At 33.7% G+C, this 19,137-nt stretch overlaps 2 protein-coding genes and 1 long non-coding RNA gene across 13 annotated transcripts; 2 read left to right on the top strand and 1 right to left on the bottom strand.

Moving 5' to 3' along the window:
- Positions 1-832: 832 nt before the first annotated feature.
- On the bottom strand, positions 833-3,725 carry LOC111782643. The gene is made up of 3 exons (XR_002813167.1): positions 3,593-3,725; positions 3,381-3,504; positions 833-1,267 (listed from the first exon to the last, which is right to left on the bottom strand). It is a non-coding gene; the product is annotated as an uncharacterized LOC111782643 (long non-coding RNA).
- LOC111782642 (CASP-like protein 1B2) lies at positions 979-4,127 on the top strand. The gene is made up of 3 exons (XM_023663426.1): positions 979-1,277; positions 3,390-3,513; positions 3,615-4,127. Exons 1-3 carry the CDS (start codon positions 1,021-1,023, stop codon positions 3,852-3,854), a joined length of 621 nt encoding a protein of 206 aa, XP_023519194.1. The 5' UTR covers positions 979-1,020; the 3' UTR covers positions 3,855-4,127.
- A 5,623-nt stretch (positions 4,128-9,750) lies between these two features.
- On the top strand, positions 9,751-18,920 carry LOC111782647 (lysine-specific demethylase JMJ18-like). 11 transcript variants are annotated; one of them, XM_023663435.1, is made up of 13 exons: positions 9,751-9,967; positions 10,450-10,546; positions 11,256-11,300; positions 12,338-12,409; positions 13,074-13,151; positions 13,309-13,818; positions 13,933-14,157; positions 14,642-14,803; positions 15,642-16,010; positions 16,152-17,199; positions 17,298-17,401; positions 17,682-17,876; positions 18,007-18,920. In XM_023663435.1, the coding sequence occupies exons 3-13, from the start codon at positions 11,259-11,261 to the stop codon at positions 18,379-18,381; spliced, it is 3,180 nt and encodes a 1,059-aa protein (XP_023519203.1). In that variant the 5' UTR covers positions 9,751-9,967; positions 10,450-10,546; positions 11,256-11,258; the 3' UTR covers positions 18,382-18,920. The 11 variants fall into 11 exon arrangements, with proteins under 11 accessions (XP_023519203.1, XP_023519202.1, XP_023519198.1 ...); XM_023663434.1 differs by having other exon boundaries at positions 10,304-10,546; XM_023663430.1 differs by having other exon boundaries at positions 10,053-10,546.
- The last annotated feature ends 217 nt before the right edge of the window (positions 18,921-19,137 follow it).

Raw genomic sequence — 19,137 nt, 5'->3', positions numbered from 1 at the left:
AGTTTAAAACTGTCAGTCACATTGTAACAGTATTTTTAAATATTTAGTTTTTGTGTTTGTGCATGTAGCTTTTCTTTCTTTTTAAATCATTTTAATGTACAGTTTTACATATTTATGTGCGGTTTAAGTACCGTCAAAATTTATTCTAAAGAATTAAATGTGGATTTTATAACAATTTTAATATATTGTTTCAAAATCATGGTAAAGCTCTCAGCTTTGATAATTTGTCAAGAATAATTTCCAATTTATGATAAATTTTACCGAAAGAATTCTAGAATTGCATATCTAAAAAGATGGATAAAGAGATTGGTTTAAAAGACTTTAAGAGTACAGTTCATAATCTCGTTTAGCCAAACAAGTTTCTTAATGAATCATAAACTCCTCGTGGGTTCAAATCCTAAAGGAAAAATATTTTTTCCAAAAAAATGGATAAAATGTCGTTCATCACCAGAGGATCAATTGGCGTCAGAAAACAAATAATTCAGAAAAGAAGCAAAAGTAGAAGAAGAAAATTGTTAAAAGGACAATAAATCTACCACGTATCTCCACTATGATATATACTATCTACTTCCGATTTTGGGTTTCATCCAAAAAAAAGGTCTCATACGAACAAATATATTATCCCATACGTATATACTCATGACCACAATCTCATCCTTTCTTAACAAATGTGAGACTTAAGTCGCATTACAACAAGAAACTCTATCTCAAACTCGTTGTAGATCCAACCATTAAATTTTAGTTCCAACAAACCGAGCTTTGAAAGAGGAGGAAAAAGGTGATGGGTTAGGTGTAATGCGGTAAGGAAATAGGCAAGGTAGATACAATGGTGGTACTAAGCAGACCACCAAAAAGCATCACATTAGGAACAAACAAGCAGTAGTAGTCATACCATCCAAAGAAATAACTCGTTTACTTCTCAAACTCAACAAAGTTCAGCTAAATCTAAGTGATTATAAGTACCTCATCCGAGTAAGAAACAGATCCAAGACGCTGAATTTGGTTGTTTGTCCATTATCCATGGCTTCTTTACAGACCGAAGCAGCAGCAAAAGCAGAGGTTGGTGAGTACAACCATCTTGCAGTGGCATCGCCGCCAACGAGGAAGTGGCGATGGGGGTTTGTTTTGGTCAGATTGGTGGCTTCTTTTGCCACTGTCTCAGCAACCCTTGTGATGGCTCTTAATAAGGAGTCCAAATCTGTTGTTGTTGCCACCGTTGGAACTGCTCCACTTACTGCCACTATATCTGCGAGGTTTCAGCACACTCCTGCGTTTATGTAAGCTTCTTAAATTGTGCCTCTCTTTTGTTTTTCTTCTATGATTTTTGTGGTTCTACCCCTTTTTAACCATTTCTAGACTTAATAACCAAATCATGTCGTGTGTGACCAAACTCTATACGGTAAAAGTAGAATCGTGAAGCTATCAGTAAAGTAAATCTAATGAAGCAACAACTAATATCATAGAAAAGCGGTCAAGTTACTAGGGTAGCTAAAGTATGATAAAACCCGTTAGCAGAATGAGTTCCATGATAAAACTCATCTATCGTTTTCCTATTTCTAGTAAAAATTCAAAAAAGAATCCATTTATAATTGTCTGTGAATTGAATTAATGGATCTTTTAATTCAAAGGGCCAATAAAATACATGAAGCTTAGAAAAAACTTGGAGCTCAACAAACTTACTAACCCCTCTCACCTATTTTCTGTTCACTTTTGTGACTCTTGCTTCTCTCATGATTATTGATGTTTTTTAGATGATGAATGTGGTAAAGTTTAGGTTTTAAAGTTTAGTATATAATAATTTAATTCTGGTATCTTTTTTTGAAATAATTCAGGAACTAAGATTTAATTTGGGATAATTTAATTCTTGTAATCTAAAATTTATAACAATATAGTCCATATTTGTTCATGTTGTGAAAATTTCATTTTAAGGTAAAGTATTTGATCTTTCATGAATAACCATTTATTCTTAGTACTAAATACATCATTAGACACTTTTTTGCAAATTAAAAAACTATTATTTTTAGTAGTAATTAATAGTCTAATTTTATCCAATTTTTCAAAAGGCTAAAGGTATAAATCGCACCCAATTAAGAAAATAATATAAATAAGTTAAATTAATAAAAATATATTTAAACTTTGTAGGAGTAAAAAAAAAAATCTAAAAAAATATATATCTATAAACTTTTAAAACAATTCATAAAAAAAAAAAGAAAAAAAAAAAATCTTTAACATTTAAAAATATATATTTATAGTTGTAATATTTTGTTTTAAAAATACTCTTTTTTACTTTAAAAGGTTTGAAAAATACAATTAATTTTCTAAATGTTTCATTAATACTCTAAACCTCTTTTTAAAAACTTTCATAGATAATCTAAGAATGGATAATCTAAGAGAGGTTAAATAGGCAATTTTTATCAGATAATCTAAGAGATGTCAATAGACAGTTTTTACCAGATAATCTAAGAGGTGTCTATAGACAGTTTTTATCAAATAATCTAAGAGGTGTCTATAGACAGTTTTTATCAAATAATCTAAGAGGTGTCTATAGACAGATAATCTAAGAGGTGTTTATAGACAGTTTTTATCAGATAATCTAAGAGGTGTCTATAGACAGTTTTTATCAGATAATCTAAGAGGTGTCTATAGACAGTTTTTATCAGATAATCTAAGAGGTGTCTATAGACAGTTTTTATCAGATAATCTAAGAGGTGTCTATAGACAGTTTTTATCAGATAATCTAAGAGGTGTCTATAGACAGTTTTTATCAGATAATCTAAGAGATGTCTATAGACAATTTTTATCGGATATCTAAGAGATGTCTATAGACAATTTTTATAAAATAATCTTAAGAGATGTCTATAGACGGTTTTTATCACATAATCTTAAGAGATGTCTATAGACAGTTTTTATCACATAATCTTAAGAGATGTCTATAGACCGTTTTTCTTTCGGATGATAATAATTTTTTAAAGCTTTTTTTTATAAAAAATAAAAGAGGTTAATGCTTTTAAAGTTTTTATAAAAAAAAAAAAAAGTTGAAGGTAGACTATTTTTAAATAAAATAGTAACTATTTTCATTGGGACCCTTAGAAATATTTTTATTTTAGATTTTTTTAAAAAAAATTAAGAGTATTATTAAAAAATTTAAAAGTTATGATATTCTTTTTTAGATAAGTACAAAATGCCATTTAACTAAAACACATTTCCATAATAATACCTTTGGACTAATAAAAGCTTATGAAATTTAATGAATAGACTAAAATTGCTATTTGACTAATATTTAATTAACGATAAATACGATTTAGCAAAAATCAATATTAATTCTATGAAGAAAATAATAATAAAAGTAATTTATATACATAAAATGAGAGTGTACGTACTTGTTGCAGATTCTTCGTCGTAGCGAATGGAGTGGCCACTCTACACAACTGGTTGATGATAGCCCTAGACATCTTCGGACCCGATTACCGCTTCCATGGCTTCCGTCTTCCCACTATCGCCATTCTAGACATGGTAAATACATCTTCATACCTAATCCCCATCCTAATTTCAAAATTCCTATACCTACAACACCAATAACATTTTAACTCACCGATCTATCAAAATGGCGGCAGACGACGGTGGCTCTTGCATCGGCAGGCGACGGCGCAGCGACTTTCATGGCGGCGCTTGGAAAGAACGGAAATAAGCACGCTAGATGGAACAAGATCTGCGACAAATTCTCCGCCTACTGCGACCATGGCGCCGGTGCGCTCATCGCCTCTTTCGTTGGCCTCTGTCTTCTTCTTCTCATCAGCGCCATCTCCATTATCAAGCTGCTACACAAACCGAGACCTTCCATCGCTTCGCCGTAGCCGATCTGCTTCAAAACACAGCGTTTCGCTGCATTCGCCCTTCCGTCGCCATCTCCATTACTATTGTTGCGTTTGGTTGGTTTAATTTCATTTCTTTCAGTCGGAACTCCCGTGTGCCAAAAAATATCAAATTGTTGGGCCGTGGTTTATTTATTGGGCTTTTGTGTTTCCAGGCCCAATATCAAATTATTGGGCTGAGGTTTATTTCTTGGGCTTTTGTGCTTTCAGGCCCAATATATATTTTATGGGAAAAAAATTGTGTATCTTCCTTTTCGGGCTTTTGTGCTCTCGGAGAGGGAGAATTTCGTGTTTATTGTTGCGCGGGTTGAGGAGTAAAGTTCTCGAGAGGGAGGATTCTGTGTTTATTGCTGTGCTGGTTGAGGGAATAAAGTTCTCATAAATGACGTCGGTTTAGGAGATCAGGGAGGGAGGATTCCGTGTTTATTATTGCGCCGTTTGAGGGAGTAAAGTTCTCAGAATTAAATTACTGATTTAGGAGATCGGGGAGGGAGGATTTCGTGTTTATTGCTGCTCGAGTTGAGGGAGTAAAGTTCCCAGAAAATGACGTTGATTTAGGAGATCAGAGAGTGAGGATTTCGTGTTCATTGTTGCGCGGGTTGAGGGAGTAACGTTCTAAAAAATGACGTCTTCCGATTTTTCCTCTACTACCTTCTATCTCGAGGTTACTTTACTTCTATTGACCTGTCATCAAATATGGTAACGTTTCTTCTCTAATTACATTGCTCCTCTGTTCTATTTCGTTTCAAATTTGTATATATTTTCTACCCGTGATACCTTTAAATCAACGACATAAATCTATCTTTTCGAGTTCATTAGGATCTAAAGCTAAATTTTTGTTAGTTTAAATAACATATTTTAATTTTAATTTTACCCTTTATCTAAAAAAAGTATCTTAAAATTAAAAAATAATAATAATAATAACAAAAAATAAATAAAATGGGTGGGCCGAGGCTTATTTATTGGGCTTTTGTGTTTCCAGGCCCAATATCGATTTATTGGGCTGATGCTTATTTCTTGGGCTTTTGTATGTTCAGGCCCAATATATATTTTATGGGGAAAAAAATAATGATTTTCCTCGAACTTTTTAGGGATTAATTTTTATTTTCGTTTACTCAAAACTTGTATAGTTGGTAGATAGCTAAATAAGGAAGCTAAGGACAAATACTCGCCTAATGCACGTGTACAACGACCATGAATTAAACTACTGATTTTGGAGATCAGGGAGGGAGGATCTCGTGTTTGTTGTTGAGCTGGTTGAGGGAGTAAAGTTCTCACGAATGACGTCGATTTAAGAAGTTGGGGAGGGAGGATTCCGTGTTTATTGCTGTGCTGGTTGAGGGTGTAAAGTTATCACAAATGACGTCGGCTTAGGACATCAGGGAGGGAGGATTTCGTGTTTATTGTTGCGCGGGTTAAGGGAGTAAAGTTCTCACAAATGATGTCGGTTTAGGAGATCAGGGAGGGAGGATTTCGTGTTTATTATTGCGTGGTTTGAGGGAGTAAGGTTCTCAGTATTAAGCTACTGGTTTAGGAGGGAGGGTTTTCTGTTTACTGTGTGCGCGAGTTGAGTGAGTAAAGTTCTCACAAATGACGTCGGTTTAGGAGATAAGGGAGGGAGGATTCCGTGTTTATTATTGCGTGGTTTGAGGGAATAAAGTTCTCAGTATTAAACTATTGGTTTAGGAGGGAGGGTTTCGTGTTTACTGTGTGCGCGAGTTAAGAGAGTAAAGTTCTGACAAATGACGTCGGTTTAAGAGATCAGGGAGGGAGGATTTCGTGTTTACTGTGTGCGCAAGTTGAGAGAGTAAAGTTCTGACAAATGACGTCGGTTTAGGAGATAAGGGAGGGGAGGATTCCGTGTTTATTTTTGCGCAAGTTGAGGGAATAAAGTTCTCATAAATGGCGTTTTCCGATTTTTCCTCAACTACCTTCTATCTCGAGGTTACTTTTCTCCTATTGACTTGTCGTCAAATATGGTAGTGTTTCTTTTCAAATCGCATTACCTTTTTTTGTTTTATTTTGTTTCGAACTTGTAATTTTTTTTTTTTACCGTTAGAACATAAATCACTCATTTTGTGCTCATTAGAATATGAACCCACAAAAATTATACAATTCCGTTAGCATTAATAACGCATTTGAGTTTATTCATATATTTAAAAAATTAAATTTACAGTGCTGTCACGCTAATTTCAACGACAGTAAAAGGTATAATTAGAAATATATGCAATTTATTGTTTGCAAATGTCAACAAAAATCTACAATTTAAAATATAATCATTTTTTTTAATTTTTTTTCTTGAAAAAAACTTTTTAAAGTTTAAGTGTATTTTTGAAATAAAATATTAATTATTTTTATCTGAAACGAACTATTTTTAAATTTTTTTTAAAGTTTAAGGGTATTATTAAAAATTTAGAGGTATTTTTAGACAAAAATATAAAGTTTAAAAATATTTTTTTTATTAATTTAAGTGGGCAAAATAATAAATTAATAAAATTAAAACCATATCAATTTGAAAATAACTTTAAAAATACCTATTTAACGTGACAAATTAATAATTATATCAATAACATATATAACAATTTNTAAAGTTCTCACAAATGACGTCGGTTTAGGAGATAAGGGAGGGAGGATTCCGTGTTTATTATTGCGTGGTTTGAGGGAATAAAGTTCTCAGTATTAAACTATTGGTTTAGGAGGGAGGGTTTCGTGTTTACTGTGTGCGCGAGTTAAGAGAGTAAAGTTCTGACAAATGACGTCGGTTTAAGAGATCAGGGAGGGAGGATTTCGTGTTTACTGTGTGCGCAAGTTGAGAGAGTAAAGTTCTGACAAATGACGTCGGTTTAGGAGATAAGGGAGGGGAGGATTCCGTGTTTATTTTTGCGCAAGTTGAGGGAATAAAGTTCTCATAAATGGCGTTTTCCGATTTTTCCTCAACTACCTTCTATCTCGAGGTTACTTTTCTCCTATTGACTTGTCGTCAAATATGGTAGTGTTTCTTTTCAAATCGCATTACCTTTTTTTGTTTTATTTTGTTTCGAACTTGTAATTTTTTTTTTTTACCGTTAGAACATAAATCACTCATTTTGTGCTCATTAGAATATGAACCCACAAAAATTATACAATTCCGTTAGCATTAATAACGCATTTGAGTTTATTCATATATTTAAAAAATTAAATTTACAGTGCTGTCACGCTAATTTCAACGACAGTAAAAGGTATAATTAGAAATATATGCAATTTATTGTTTGCAAATGTCAACAAAAATCTACAATTTAAAATATAATCATTTTTTTTAATTTTTTTTCTTGAAAAAAACTTTTTAAAGTTTAAGTGTATTTTTGAAATAAAATATTAATTATTTTTATCTGAAACGAACTATTTTTAAATTTTTTTTAAAGTTTAAGGGTATTATTAAAAATTTAGAGGTATTTTTAGACAAAAATATAAAGTTTAAAAATATTTTTTTTATTAATTTAAGTGGGCAAAATAATAAATTAATAAAATTAAAACCATATCAATTTGAAAATAACTTTAAAAATACCTATTTAACGTGACAAATTAATAATTATATCAATAACATATATAACAATTTTATTTTATTTCATTTAAAATCAATTCAAAATTATTTTAATAAGAAAATACTAAAATAGTTAGAAAAATTATTAGATATATAATTATTATTTTATTTAAGGTTTCTACGATGTAAGTTTATCCTAAATTGTTAAGAATAATCCATAAAAATTTTATATATTTTTGAACCTAATTCTACATAACCCAGTCCGAAACCCAATCGGAACCGTACAAGTTCGATTGGGTTGATCGAGTTTTTCAGGTCATCGAATTTGAACATCCTACTTATTAAAATGAAAATAAAGAGGTTCAAGCTCGATTACACCATGATTTCATGAAATATACATCAACATAGAAATAATCTTCAAAATTTTTAGGATTATCTGTAATGACCTATGTTCGAGATTCAAATAAGGACTCAGATACCCCTCTTTCTTATGAACGAAGTTTCTATGATTGAGTCACCGAGAAAAAATGTGCACCTTATTGATACATATAGTAACTTTCATTTCATTTAAGCTTGACCACTTTGATTCGAATCGGTATCAGTTCATTCATGTATCCGGGTTCACAGTATTAGAAAATCTATTAATTATAAATTATTATCGCTCGAAATTTAATTTAAAAAAAAAAAATATTTAAGAGAAAACTTGGTCTCCACGGATGGTAAACGATGGATTTCAACCATTTAGGTCAAAGTCAAAATTTTCAAAATTTTCATAACAAAACAAAATTACAATCGATAATTAAAAAAATCAATTTTCAATTTTGATAAAAAAAAAAAAATAATAAATTCAAAATTAAATTTAAACATTAATTTTATTTAACAATAACATAAATCCATAATTTTCAACCTAGCTTCTATTTATTCTCTAAATATTAAATTTTGTAATTATATTAGAATTTAATGTGGAAAAGATCTTTATTATTAATTTATTAAATTAATTATTACTCACGTACTATGACGGGACAATTAAATAAATTAAATCGACTAATTTTTAATACTAGAATTCAATTTTTTAACTCTATGATGGTTAAAATAGTTTCGATAATCACAAAATTAAAAATTTAATTAAAAAATTTAAATATAAGGGGTAAATATGTACATAATTGGTATAAAATTTATATAATTTAAAATAAAATTAAGGGTGGGATGGTAATTTTGGTTTTAATTTTATATTTTAAAGTTTTAAAAAGGTGTTTATAATAAGATTAATTTATAAAAAAAGAAAAGAAAAGAAAAAAAACATTCCTAAAATAAATATTTTGAAATCGGGGAAAAAAGGGAAGGATTTTTGAAGAAAGAAGGGAATAAGAACGAAAAAGAGGGGATTCGAAGGTTTTGTATTCGATCCGTGAATTGAAGCAGAGATGCTTTCTCCTTCTTCTTTATCTCTCTCTTCCTCTGATCGAATTGCTTGAATTGCAATCCAAGGCTTCTGAGTACATTGTACGATACATATCACCACTGTAACACCGACCATTGAATCGGTAAACCATACTTGAAAACTCTTTTTGAATTGGATTGAATTGCATTGAATTAGGTTGAATTGAATTGGAGTGGATTGGATTGAAGTGAATTGGGGCGCTGAATCACGAGCTCCAACGAGCCGCTTCAAAAATCAGCCTCGTTTCAGTTCTTGGCTGGTTTCGATTTCACCGCTTTCCGTTAAACCGCGTGCTTTTAGCGGGTTTTCTTTCTCTTTCTCTCTCTCTCTCTCTCTCTCTCTCTCTCTCTCTGTGATTTTTTCTTTCTTTAACCTTTGATTCTGTCAGGCTCTTATCTTCCCTTTTTGTTTCTCTGTTATTTTTTGCCTTTCATATCAGAATTCTCAGACAAGCGATCCATTCTGGAAACTACCTCCCATTTATTCTTCCTCCTGCCTTATTTACTTGCTCCTTCCGCCATTAATTCTCTCATTATCNTATTAGAATTTAATGTGGAAAAGATCTTTATTATTAATTTATTAAATTAATTATTACTCACGTACTATGACGGGACAATTAAATAAATTAAATCGACTAATTTTTAATACTAGAATTCAATTTTTTAACTCTATGATGGTTAAAATAGTTTCGATAATCACAAAATTAAAAATTTAATTAAAAAATTTAAATATAAGGGGTAAATATGTACATAATTGGTATAAAATTTATATAATTTAAAATAAAATTAAGGGTGGGATGGTAATTTTGGTTTTAATTTTATATTTTAAAGTTTTAAAAAGGTGTTTATAATAAGATTAATTTATAAAAAAAGAAAAGAAAAGAAAAAAAACATTCCTAAAATAAATATTTTGAAATCGGGGAAAAAAGGGAAGGATTTTTGAAGAAAGAAGGGAATAAGAACGAAAAAGAGGGGATTCGAAGGTTTTGTATTCGATCCGTGAATTGAAGCAGAGATGCTTTCTCCTTCTTCTTTATCTCTCTCTTCCTCTGATCGAATTGCTTGAATTGCAATCCAAGGCTTCTGAGTACATTGTACGATACATATCACCACTGTAACACCGACCATTGAATCGGTAAACCATACTTGAAAACTCTTTTTGAATTGGATTGAATTGCATTGAATTAGGTTGAATTGAATTGGAGTGGATTGGATTGAAGTGAATTGGGGCGCTGAATCACGAGCTCCAACGAGCCGCTTCAAAAATCAGCCTCGTTTCAGTTCTTGGCTGGTTTCGATTTCACCGCTTTCCGTTAAACCGCGTGCTTTTAGCGGGTTTTCTTTCTCTTTCTCTCTCTCTCTCTCTCTCTCTCTCTCTCTCTCTGTGATTTTTTCTTTCTTTAACCTTTGATTCTGTCAGGCTCTTATCTTCCCTTTTTGTTTCTCTGTTATTTTTTGCCTTTCATATCAGAATTCTCAGACAAGCGATCCATTCTGGAAACTACCTCCCATTTATTCTTCCTCCTGCCTTATTTACTTGCTCCTTCCGCCATTAATTCTCTCATTATCTGTTCTTATTACTATTCCATATTACGATTTTTTCGTAATTAACTTTAGAGGAGAGAGAAGAAGGATTGCGGGTGCGGTTTCGGTTTTGGTTTCGGTTTGGGGTTCAATTCAACCTCAACCCCTTTGAGGCTTTACCCTTATTGAGGTACCCATTTGTTTTTCTTCTCTTTTTTAACTTTTTGTTTATTTATTCCGTTTCTGTTTATTTCTGTTTCTTTTTTCGTTTTTCAATTCAAGCTTCCTGTGCAAACAATGGATTGCGTTTAACCTATGCTTTCCTTTCTTTTCGTTTTTTTATTTTTTTTATTTTTTATATGATGGGGGGTTTCCTTTTCCTTCCATGTTTACTAATGAAATCGTTCTGATTGTCCGTTTCTTCCTAACCGAACAATCTCCTTTTACTGGGTCAAAATTTGTATTTAATAATATTATCAACCATTTGATGTCAATATTCTGGGTAATCTTTTGAAATTTTGGAAACTGGGTTTCGATGAACGCATGCAATTGATTATCATTTGGGTTTTCTTTTCTCCGATTGTTCTTCGAATTCAGTTGTAATTCTTGAGGGTGTGAGTTTGTAAATCAACCCATTTGCATCCATTAAAGCTTTTGGTTGAGACAGTCGACATATATTCCTTCCCGGAATGCTTTTCCGTTTGTAGCTCTCTTGAATCGAGGGTAATCACTAGATTTATTAACTTCTGTCGTGAATATGATATGTGATTGCTGCAGATAGCTTAATTAGGCACATGCAGACCTTCTTTTCTCTTATTATTTCGCAGATTTTCATGGTTTTGCATACGAGTTTTAATTTGCATGTGGGGTTGATGAATTAGGTTTTCACGTTATTGCAGCCTATGGACCAGATTAAATTGAGAGCAGATTCTGAGGCAAAAGGGGTGAGATTTGTGATTTCTTCTTTTGATATTGAATGTGTGATGGAAATTTATCCTTGTTGTTTTGGTAAATAAGCAGCATCTGACCTTTTGATTGCACAGATCTTCTTCTCCTTCTATTCTAGAATACAATTTGTAGTTTCTTCTCGTTTAACTTCTGTTCTCGAATTTTATTCTGACTTTTGTTTGTTTACCTGGTGATCATAGGTTAACTTCTTGTTGGTGATGTTTTTGTAACGACTGGTTTGAATATTCTTTTGATGGCCTGAGCCCTAGGCACTATAAACATATATATTTTTTCAGTTACCAATTTATTCACTAGGAATCCAAGTCGAGTCATGATCTCGACTGATCTTTAATGTTAATAGTGATCTGTATTCGATAATTTCAAACTTATAAAAGATTTCACTTGATTGTCTGCAAGAACCTGTTATCAGGAAACTTATTAATTTAGATGGTTAGTAGGTTTTGGTTTTCTATACATAAGGTCCAATTATTTGTTTTTTGCTCTCAGAAAAAGTTCTACGGTCTTATTCCTTTTCTTCTGATTGTACTAGATTGGCTATGCTGCATTTCTTTTATTTTTACTTTGTGACTTGTATTCATTTTATTTGAAATATTGATGGTCTTTTATTTTTACTTTGTGACTTGTATTCATTTTATTTGAAATATTGATGGTCTTTTGTTTAATTTGTCACACTATAATACTTTCCCTGCCCCATCGCTAGGAATGCGTTTTTGTTTAATTAGTAATGTTATTATTATTTTCCTGATGGAAACCAATCATTAAGAATAAATGAAAGAATACAAAATAATAATAATAAATAAATAAAAATAAAAAGGGGCGTACAAAAACAACCGATTTTTCATCGGGTGACTATTTTATTTATTTATTTTACTTTTCTCCTCTACCACTTCATGGTTTTTCAATTTTTGAGCTAATTTCTGTTCTGGATGTCCACGTGTTTTGTTATGCTAAGCTAGACATATATTTAAGAATTAATACATTATCCTTTCTCACTGGAGTTTTCTTTTTCCAGGATCATTCTTCTAAGAGCAGTCATAAAAGTAGCCAGACTGCTGAGAGGTTGGGAAGTCCTCAGCATCAGAAGGTACATAACTTTTGCACCATTTTTAGATGCTGTGGCAATTGATTAGCCACAAAACTTCAGTAATAAGTGGGAGAATGCATGATTTGGATTAGAGCGATAAGTCGAGACTATTTCTTGTACACTCAATGTCCAATTTAAATGCATTTCCTTTGGTGGGTGGATTCTGTGCCTTCGGTTTTGTTGGTATTTGTGATTTAATTACTTTGAACAGAATCTGAGGGAAGCTAACACTACAATTTTTGCTTTATTGGTCTTGGCCACACTTTAGATGTTGGGATTCAGGAACACCTTTTTCTCTCATCTGTTTGCTAGCTTCTTGGCCAGTTGATCTTTTTTCAAGTTATTCATTTGTCTCGATGCGGGGCTCTTCTAATTAGCATTCTATTCCACTTCTTCTTAGACACTTCTTTATGACAGAGGCTAGAATTATTTGTTCTTATGCAATCATTGAATTGTTGTTGAGAGCCCTGCTACATTTATTGTTGAGTTGTTTCTGAGCTTCTTGGTGCAGTTCCTTGGCTAGGTAGTTTTGCGTAGTATTTTCCTTCCAGGGTCACATTTTTCTTTCTTATATAATTTACTTATATATTATGATTGATGTGTGTGTATCTTGTCCAAAAAAATTTAAGTACCATTTATCAGCAACTTCTTTGTCATGTTGCAGATTTCAGCTAGATGGGAACCGGACGAAGCATGCAGGCCTTTAATTGATGAAGCGCCTGTATTTTATCCTACTGTTGAGGTAATATCCTTTATTAGAAGAAACATTTCACATGCTTCTTTCTTCTTTTTATTTATTTATTATTATTTCTTTAGTGTTTGTATCTGGGGTATGATTTATGGTTGAGCTTTGTATTTCTCTTTTACGCTCTTGTTAATCCACTTTTAACATTCACTAGGAATTTGAAGATACACTTGGATACATAGCTAAGATTCGTCCTCAAGCAGAATCTTATGGTATATGCCGGATTGTCCCTCCATCTTCTTGGAATCCACCATGTGTTCTCAAGGAGAAATGTAAATGGGAAAATGCCATGTTTTCTACTCGTATTCAGCAAGTCGATTTGCTACAAAACAGGGAGCCCATGAGAAAGAAAAGTAGAGGCCGGAAACGCAAGCGAAGGAAGCATTCCAAAGCTGGTACATCAGCTAGGATCTCGAATCTTGGTGTAGAAGCAAATGCTACTTCCGAGTCTGATGAAAAATTTGGATTCAATTCTGGGTCAGACTTCACACTCAAAGATTTTCAGGCATATGCAGACTATTTTAAGGAATGTTATTTCGGACTTAATCAGGGCCGAGAGGATTTAAATCTTGATATTGAATCTAGCAAGAGACAGGAGCCTTCTGTGGAGGATATAGAGGGTGAATACTGGCGGATAGTTGAAAAATCTACAGATGAGGTTGAGGTATAGACATATTGTTTCTTTACTAGTTTTTGTGTTTCTTAAATGTTTGCACGTCAGTGAGTACACTGTTTTATTTTTGCATGCTAATCACTGTTTTATTATGCCACATTACAGGTTTACTATGGAGCTGATATAGAATCAGGAACATTTAGCAGTGGCTTTCCCAAGGCCTCATCCCTGGTAACTGAAGGAAGTTCAGATCCGTATGTAAAGTCAGGTTGGAATCTTAATAACCTCCCTCGCTTGCCAGGTTCTGTTCTGTGCTTTGAGGAAAGTGATATATCCGGAGTTCTAGTGCCATGGCTTTATGTCGGAATGTGCTTTTCGTCATTTTGTTGGGTAAGTTTATCTTCTTTTTTTAAGAAGAGCGGAGACCTCTCATCTTCAGTTTTCTTTTTGTTGAGTGAAATCTCTTGTCAAAAGAAATTGCCATCCTCCACCTCTCCCTTTAGGTATCTTATTCCTAACTTTTAAATATGGACAATAATTTGTTAATAATTGACAATGACAGCCTAGTCTTTGTATCAGCTTGTTTAGTAGCAAAGACACTGAAAAATTAATGCCTTGTAGTTATTTCATATCTTTGACACCAGTAGAAATCTAAAGGTTATAGAAGTACGTATTGTCATGATGGAAGCCATACAGCTTTTTGCATATTTATCATCTATTGCATCTTTCTTTCTTTCGTAATAAAATGGATATAGATATTTAGCACCGTTACTTGTTTTTTGAGCCTTGGAAAATGTTGACCTATGTTGTATGAAAAATTTAATATTTTCTTCTCAAAAGTCATTCCAGGTTTTTTGTTCTGATTTTTTTCCAGCATGTTGAAGACCACCACCTTTACTCTTTAAACTATGTGCACTGGGGCGATCCGAAAGTATGGTATGGAGTTCCTGGAAGCCACGCATCTTCTTTAGAAGCTGCAATGAAAAAACATTTGCCTGATTTATTTGAGGAACAGCCAGATTTACTTCATGAATTGGTAATTTGATCAATTTATTATTTTCTAACCATACTAGAATGAACTCCACAAACATAAACATAAACATCTCACCTTAGTTGCAAGTTGTTAAAGTGTTGGTTTGTTATCGTCCAGTCTTAATGATACATCCATATAGATATCATTAAATTGTCTTTCAAATAGTTCATATTCTCGGGACATATTTTCCATCAACAGTAGAGTAATGGACCTTATACATACCTAGTCCAATTCATTGGATGGTTTGGGACACCTGCTGTGACTTCAATGTTGTATAGCGGGAATCATGAGTCCCCGTCCCGCCTCTTACCTCATTTATTCTCATGGGGATCGGGGCGGAGATTCCCTTTGTGGGAATTTTTTTCTGTTTTTATTTCCATATTTTTAAAAAAAATATCCTTTCAAAGAATTTTTTAATGGATAACTTCCATTTTCCAATATAATTTCTACTAAAGAAAGGGTAAAACATCCCAATAAATCTAGTAGTATTTCATAAGGAAAAATATAGTATATTGTTCTGCATAATTTCTAAAAATTCAAATTTCAATATTTACCACATAGTCTTCAACCTTTATATAGATATACTCACATTTATATATAAAGGTGGGGTGGGGATTGAGCCGGGGATGGGTAATGTAATCCCTGTTAGCTAATGAAGAGTTCTCTCCCTGCTCCCTCCCCTATTATACACACTGTTCAGGGCGGGTCACCCCGAAGCCCCGGTCCTGTGGGTTAAATAGACATCTCTAGTGCTATATGTTCTAGCTTTCTACTTTGATGTGGTCAACTGGTGTACTTGCAAACTTTCTGTCAAATCTTAATGACTCTTTTTTTGCAACAGGTCACTCAATTATCTCCTTCAGTACTCAAATCTGAAGGAGTGCCTGTGTATCGAGTGATCCAAAATGCCAGGGAGTTTGTTCTTACCTTTCCCAGAGCATATCATGCAGGATTTAATTGTGGGTTCAACTGTGCTGAGGCTGTGAATGTGGCACCGGTTGACTGGTTGATTCATGGGCAAAATGCTGTAGAACTTTATAGTGCGCAGCGACATAGGACATCACTTTCACATGATAAATTGTTATTTGGTTCAGCTCTGGAAGCTGCCAAGGCCCTTTGGGAGATGTTAGTTCTAGAAAAGAGAACTCCAATTAATCTACATTGGAAAAGTGTGTGTGGAATAGATGGAGAACTTACAAAAGTGATCAAGGTAAGCCTTTCTTTCTCTTCCTCCCAATATCTTCTGTTTTCATTTGCATAGTCTATATGAATTTGGCTCTGATTAAGCCGTATGGCTTAATAATTGATTCGTGTTGTAATAAAACTGGTGTTATCATGTCAATATTCACAGACAAGGGTGAAGATGGAGGAGGAAAGAATGAGTTGCATTCCAACTCATATGAAGTTGCAAAAGATGGAAAGTGAGACTGATTGCAAAAGTGAAAGAGAGTGTTATGCCTGCTTCTACGACTTATATCTATCTTCAACCTCATGCAAGTGTTCTCCTGATCGGTATTCATGTCTTAAGCATGCTAGTAACTTTTGCTCGTGTCCAGTAGGTGAGAGGTGTGTGCTCTTTCGCTATAGTATAAATGATTTACACACACTTGTCGGAGCATTAGAAGGGGGATTAGATCCAATTAAAGAATGGGCCTCAAGCTACTGTAAAATGGAGAAGGATGATGAGTCTGTAGCTAAGGTGGAGTTGGGCAGCAGATTGATTGAAAAACCATCTTGGTCCCCAAAAATAATGGATAAGCTAAAAAGAACAGACGTCCCATGCAGTTCATCTAGTCATGCTTCTTCAGAAGTAGTGCAGTCACAGTCTCATCGTGGATCACTTAGCTTAAATACTTCCCACCATAGTTCAGATAGTCAGAATGACATTGTGAATAGTGAAGTCATGGTGATAAACAAATACAATAAAGTGGGGCAGGAGTGCTGCATTGATTTGAATGTTGATATAGTTTCTGATGAGAACGGTAGTTGTGGGCTCCACGAATCTGATAGTAAGATAATCGTTGATTTGAAGGAAACTTATCCTTCAGTGTTTGAAGAAAAATACATTTGTAAAGCAGCACATGAATCAGAGTCGGTGGAAATGGATATTGATCGTGTAAACACCCCTCCGGTTAATTATTACTCTTCAAGTGTTAAAGATGGTGCGAGAACAAGCGGATCCAATGGTAGTAAGTTGTTTGGAGTCGATCTTTCACAGTCGCAGTCTGCCTTTTCATCCAACCATGCCTCAAAAGTAGAAACTCTAAAACACTTGGATAAAAGGATACCATCTGGGCCAAGTTCTCCTTGCAAATTGGTTCCTTTTATTGAACCTATAAATATTGGAACAGTTATGTTTGGAAAGCCTTGGCACTGCGAGGAGGCCATATTTCCCAAAGGTATTACATAAAATTACTTGACACCACCAAATGATTAACTTTAGTTTCCTAATGCAGAGGGTTACCTTTTTTAATCTCTCTTTCTTTGACTTCTTCAGGTTTTAGAAGCCGAGTTAAATTCTTTAGTGTGATTAATCCAACTAGTATTGTTACCTACACATCAGAAGTTCTTGATGCTGGGCTCCTGGGACCTCTATTCAAGGTGAGTCACCTCCCCTTAGACGATTTTAAGTTTCAAGATTGTTTTCCTTGAAACGACAAAAGTCGGCGTTTACTCTGTGCCTTTCCAGTTCATGTTGAAGTGTTAATAGTTTTTTTAACATGCTTTTCTATATTTAGTAACAATTTCGTGAGTTTCTCTAATTATTCAGTTTGTTCTCTCAAAAACTAGCACTATAGCTTTTCCAGGACAGAGTCTCATTTAGAGAGCTATAAGCAAATTGGTTGTGTATTAATTGTTCAATCTGTTGAATTATATTCAGGTGACCTTGGAAGAATCCCCCGGTGAAAACTTCACTAATACCTCAGCAACCAAATGCTGGGACATGGTGGTACAGAGAATAAACCAAGAAATCGAGAGACAGAACCTTAGATTGGGAGGAACACTTCCTTTGCATCTTTTGAAGGAAGTTAATGGATTGGAAATGTTTGGATTTCTTTCACCTCATGTTATTCAGGTAGGACCTTGCTTAAATCCCTGATGTTTGATGTCTGTCCTTTCTTGGTGCATTGCAATATCGTTTGGGCCATCGGATCGACATTGTTTTCATTCTCTGTTAACGATTTGCTTCAAATTTCTTATTTCAGGCGATTGAGGCTCTTGATCCTAATCACCGGTGTAGGGAGTATTGGAACCACCGGCATCATGCAGTACCCTCAAATTCAGGTGACAACACTAACTGCAAAAATTCTGCTTTAAGATTAAATTTCTCTCGGGGCGAAACAAGTGCAACTACTTTTGATATCAATAGGGAAGAGGATGAAAATGTCAATGCAACTATAGCAGTGCAAGGGCATCATCAAAGTGAAGAATTTCGGTCAGTATTAAAGGGGCTGTTGAATAAAGCAAGTCCTGAAGAATTGAGCGTGCTGCGGAGCATATTCTGCACAGAATTGCAAACACCTGAATTGAGAGCAGAATTTGCAGCACTGATCAAAGAGAAACAGGAAAAGTGTAGATAGTTTAGTAAAAGATATATAGGTGTCATCATTCTTTCTAATTCAAGCTTTAGCTCTTTCTCGGTCAATTATCGAGTCTATTCTCTCTAACGATTCCCAGCTTAGACTACTATGCGACAAATTAAATTATTCTGCTGTCTGAGATATATGCTATTCAGCGCCATCGACAACAACGATTACGATATGATTGGCGCTGCTCTCATCGTAGGAGATTCTGCTAATTTTGCTGACTTGTGCAAGTGTCTGTCTTAGAGTTGCATTTACTTGTAGGCAATTGGTTTACCAGAGTCCAGAGCTTGTGTTCTTCTATCTTGATTCAAACTCAGAGAGCTGAATTATATCAGGAATCTGTGACTTGGAGCACACTCGGTGCTCCGTTAATGGTAGGAGGAGGATTGGTATTGATGAGTCTGGTACCCATTTTTTGACCAATGTTCTTTTACTGAACAAAAAATTTGCTAGGTGGTGTGTGTAAATTTAACTAGTTACTAACATTTTACCTGAATCTGTTTTAGTATACTAAACATAATGTTACTTTACCACTAGGGTATAACCCAAACACTCTTGAGTGTGTTCTTTCACTTTTAACTTGAGCTTTTTAACACACATCCATGGGATTATCATATTCAATGTCATCTTCCTTTCAAGTTTTTGCATTCAATTTTTAAGACTTTGTATTAAGGAAACTAAAAGAAACTGGAATTTCATTGATGAAGTGACAGGTACAAAAAGAATGGAAGGGAGATGTTATGAATTCAA

The sequence above is a fragment of the Cucurbita pepo genome, chromosome LG20 (genome assembly GCF_002806865.2).
Source record: "Cucurbita pepo subsp. pepo cultivar mu-cu-16 chromosome LG20, ASM280686v2, whole genome shotgun sequence".
NCBI classification, from domain to species: Eukaryota; Viridiplantae; Streptophyta; class Magnoliopsida; order Cucurbitales; family Cucurbitaceae; genus Cucurbita; species Cucurbita pepo.
This window is presented reverse-complemented; position numbering and strand designations above follow the sequence as displayed.

Coding starts and splice junctions, on each gene's coding strand:
- LOC111782642 (XM_023663426.1), top strand. CDS start 1,021: ATGGCTTCTTTACAGACCGAAGCAGCAGCAAAAGCAGAGGTTGGTGAG. Junction 1,278..3,389: donor CAGCACACTCCTGCGTTTAT/GTAAGCTTCTTA, acceptor TACTTGTTGCAG/ATTCTTCGTCGTAGCGAATG. Junction 3,514..3,614: donor CTATCGCCATTCTAGACATG/GTAAATACATCT, acceptor AAATGGCGGCAG/ACGACGGTGGCTCTTGCATC.
- LOC111782647 (XM_023663439.1), top strand. CDS start 11,259: ATGGACCAGATTAAATTGAGAGCAGATTCTGAGGCAAAAGGG. Junction 13,819..13,932: donor AATCTACAGATGAGGTTGAG/GTATAGACATAT, acceptor GCCACATTACAG/GTTTACTATGGAGCTGATAT. Junction 14,158..14,641: donor GCTTTTCGTCATTTTGTTGG/GTAAGTTTATCT, acceptor ATTTTTTTCCAG/CATGTTGAAGACCACCACCT.